Here is a 1,227-nt window from a genome sequence, read left to right as displayed (position 1 = left end):
GGCCCCGTCCCGCTGCTCCCCGGGGCTGCGTCCCCGTTCGGGGGCCGAGCGCGTCGCGGGGGGCCCCCGCGGTGCCGTCCGCCCCCGCGGTCCTGCCTCGCGCCGTCTGCTCCGCCGCTGCCTTCCTGCCTTTCCGGGCAGGACGGTTCCCGTCCCGCTTCCCTCCTGCCCCGTTAATCTGTTGCTCGGCACCTCGCCGCCCCGGCGCGTAATAAACAACCTGGAGCTCGTGTTTATGGATTCAGCTATATCAGCAGCTTTCAAGCTGATCACATTTTTACGGCGCCTACACGAGGGTTTTTTATTGTCGCAATTATTTTGCTTTATAGACTCCCTCTCGCGCTGCTCCCTCCCCGCCGGCGCCGCGCGGGGAGCCGCCGCGGGCTGGGGACGGGCTGGCGACGGGGCGGCAGGGCTGCGGGCGTCCGGGCCGGGGGGACGCCTGGCTCCCTGCCTGCTCCCTCCCTCCGGGCTCGCCGAGGTCCTGCCGAGGGAGAGGGTTTACGGGGCAGCCGCGGAGGCGCCCTGACGCCGGGGTGATGGGCTGGAGCTGCCCAGGAGAGCGGAGCCCTCTGCTCTCGCCCGTGCCCGATCCGCGTGGCGTGGAGCCAAGCCTGGGGAGAAGGGCTCCGGGGATCCTCGCCGGGGCCTGGGCCGCCCCGGGAGAGGAGCGCGGGCGGGCGCGCGGGCGGCGGGTGCTGACGGCTGTCGCTTTGGCTGCTTCTCCCCAGACGTGGGTGGCCCGGCTGATCCCATCGCACCCACCATCGTTGTTCCGCCCAGGAACACCAGCGTGGTGGCCGGGACCTCGGAGGTGACCATGGAGTGCGTGGCCAACGCCAGGTGAGTGGCCGGGAGCGCGCGGACCCGGGGCCGGGGTCCCCCCCGGCGGACGGGGACGCGGCGCCCGGGGCCCCCTCCCTGGAGCTGAGGCGGGGGCACAGCCGTAGCCCAGGACTCCTGGGCCCCCGGGCAGGGCGGGGGGGGCGGGGGGGTGTCGGGGGCCGGCTCTCCACGTGCTCCCGGCTCCCGCAGGCCGCTGGTGAAGCTGCACATCGTCTGGAAGAAGGACGGGGTGCCGCTCTCGAGCGGCATCAGCGACTACAGCCGCCGGCTCACCATCCCCAGCCCCGCGCTGGGCGACAGCGGCTACTACGAGTGCGAGGCCGCGCTGCGCAGCAGCAGCGTGCCCGCCGCGGCCGAGGGCGCCTGGCTCTCCGTGCTGGG

At 73.8% G+C, this 1,227-nt stretch overlaps 1 protein-coding gene across 1 annotated transcript in view; it reads left to right on the top strand.

The window, feature by feature from the left end:
- Positions 1–1,227, top strand: part of SDK2 (sidekick cell adhesion molecule 2) — a 28,924-nt gene that overhangs the window by 13,133 nt on the left and 14,564 nt on the right. The window contains exons 2-3 of the mRNA XM_085304798.1: positions 732–843; positions 1,036–1,219. Of these exons, the coding sequence (XP_085160924.1) occupies positions 732–843; positions 1,036–1,219 (296 nt within the window). The remainder of the gene's footprint in view (positions 1–731; positions 844–1,035; positions 1,220–1,227) is intronic.

The sequence above is a fragment of the Rhea americana genome, unplaced genomic scaffold (genome assembly GCF_003343005.1).
Source record: "Rhea americana isolate MKP2758 unplaced genomic scaffold, rheAme1 scaffold_21, whole genome shotgun sequence".
NCBI classification, from domain to species: Eukaryota; Metazoa; Chordata; class Aves; order Rheiformes; family Rheidae; genus Rhea; species Rhea americana.
The sequence above is the reverse complement of the archived record's forward strand: the minus strand, read 5'-3'. Positions and strand labels throughout refer to the sequence as shown.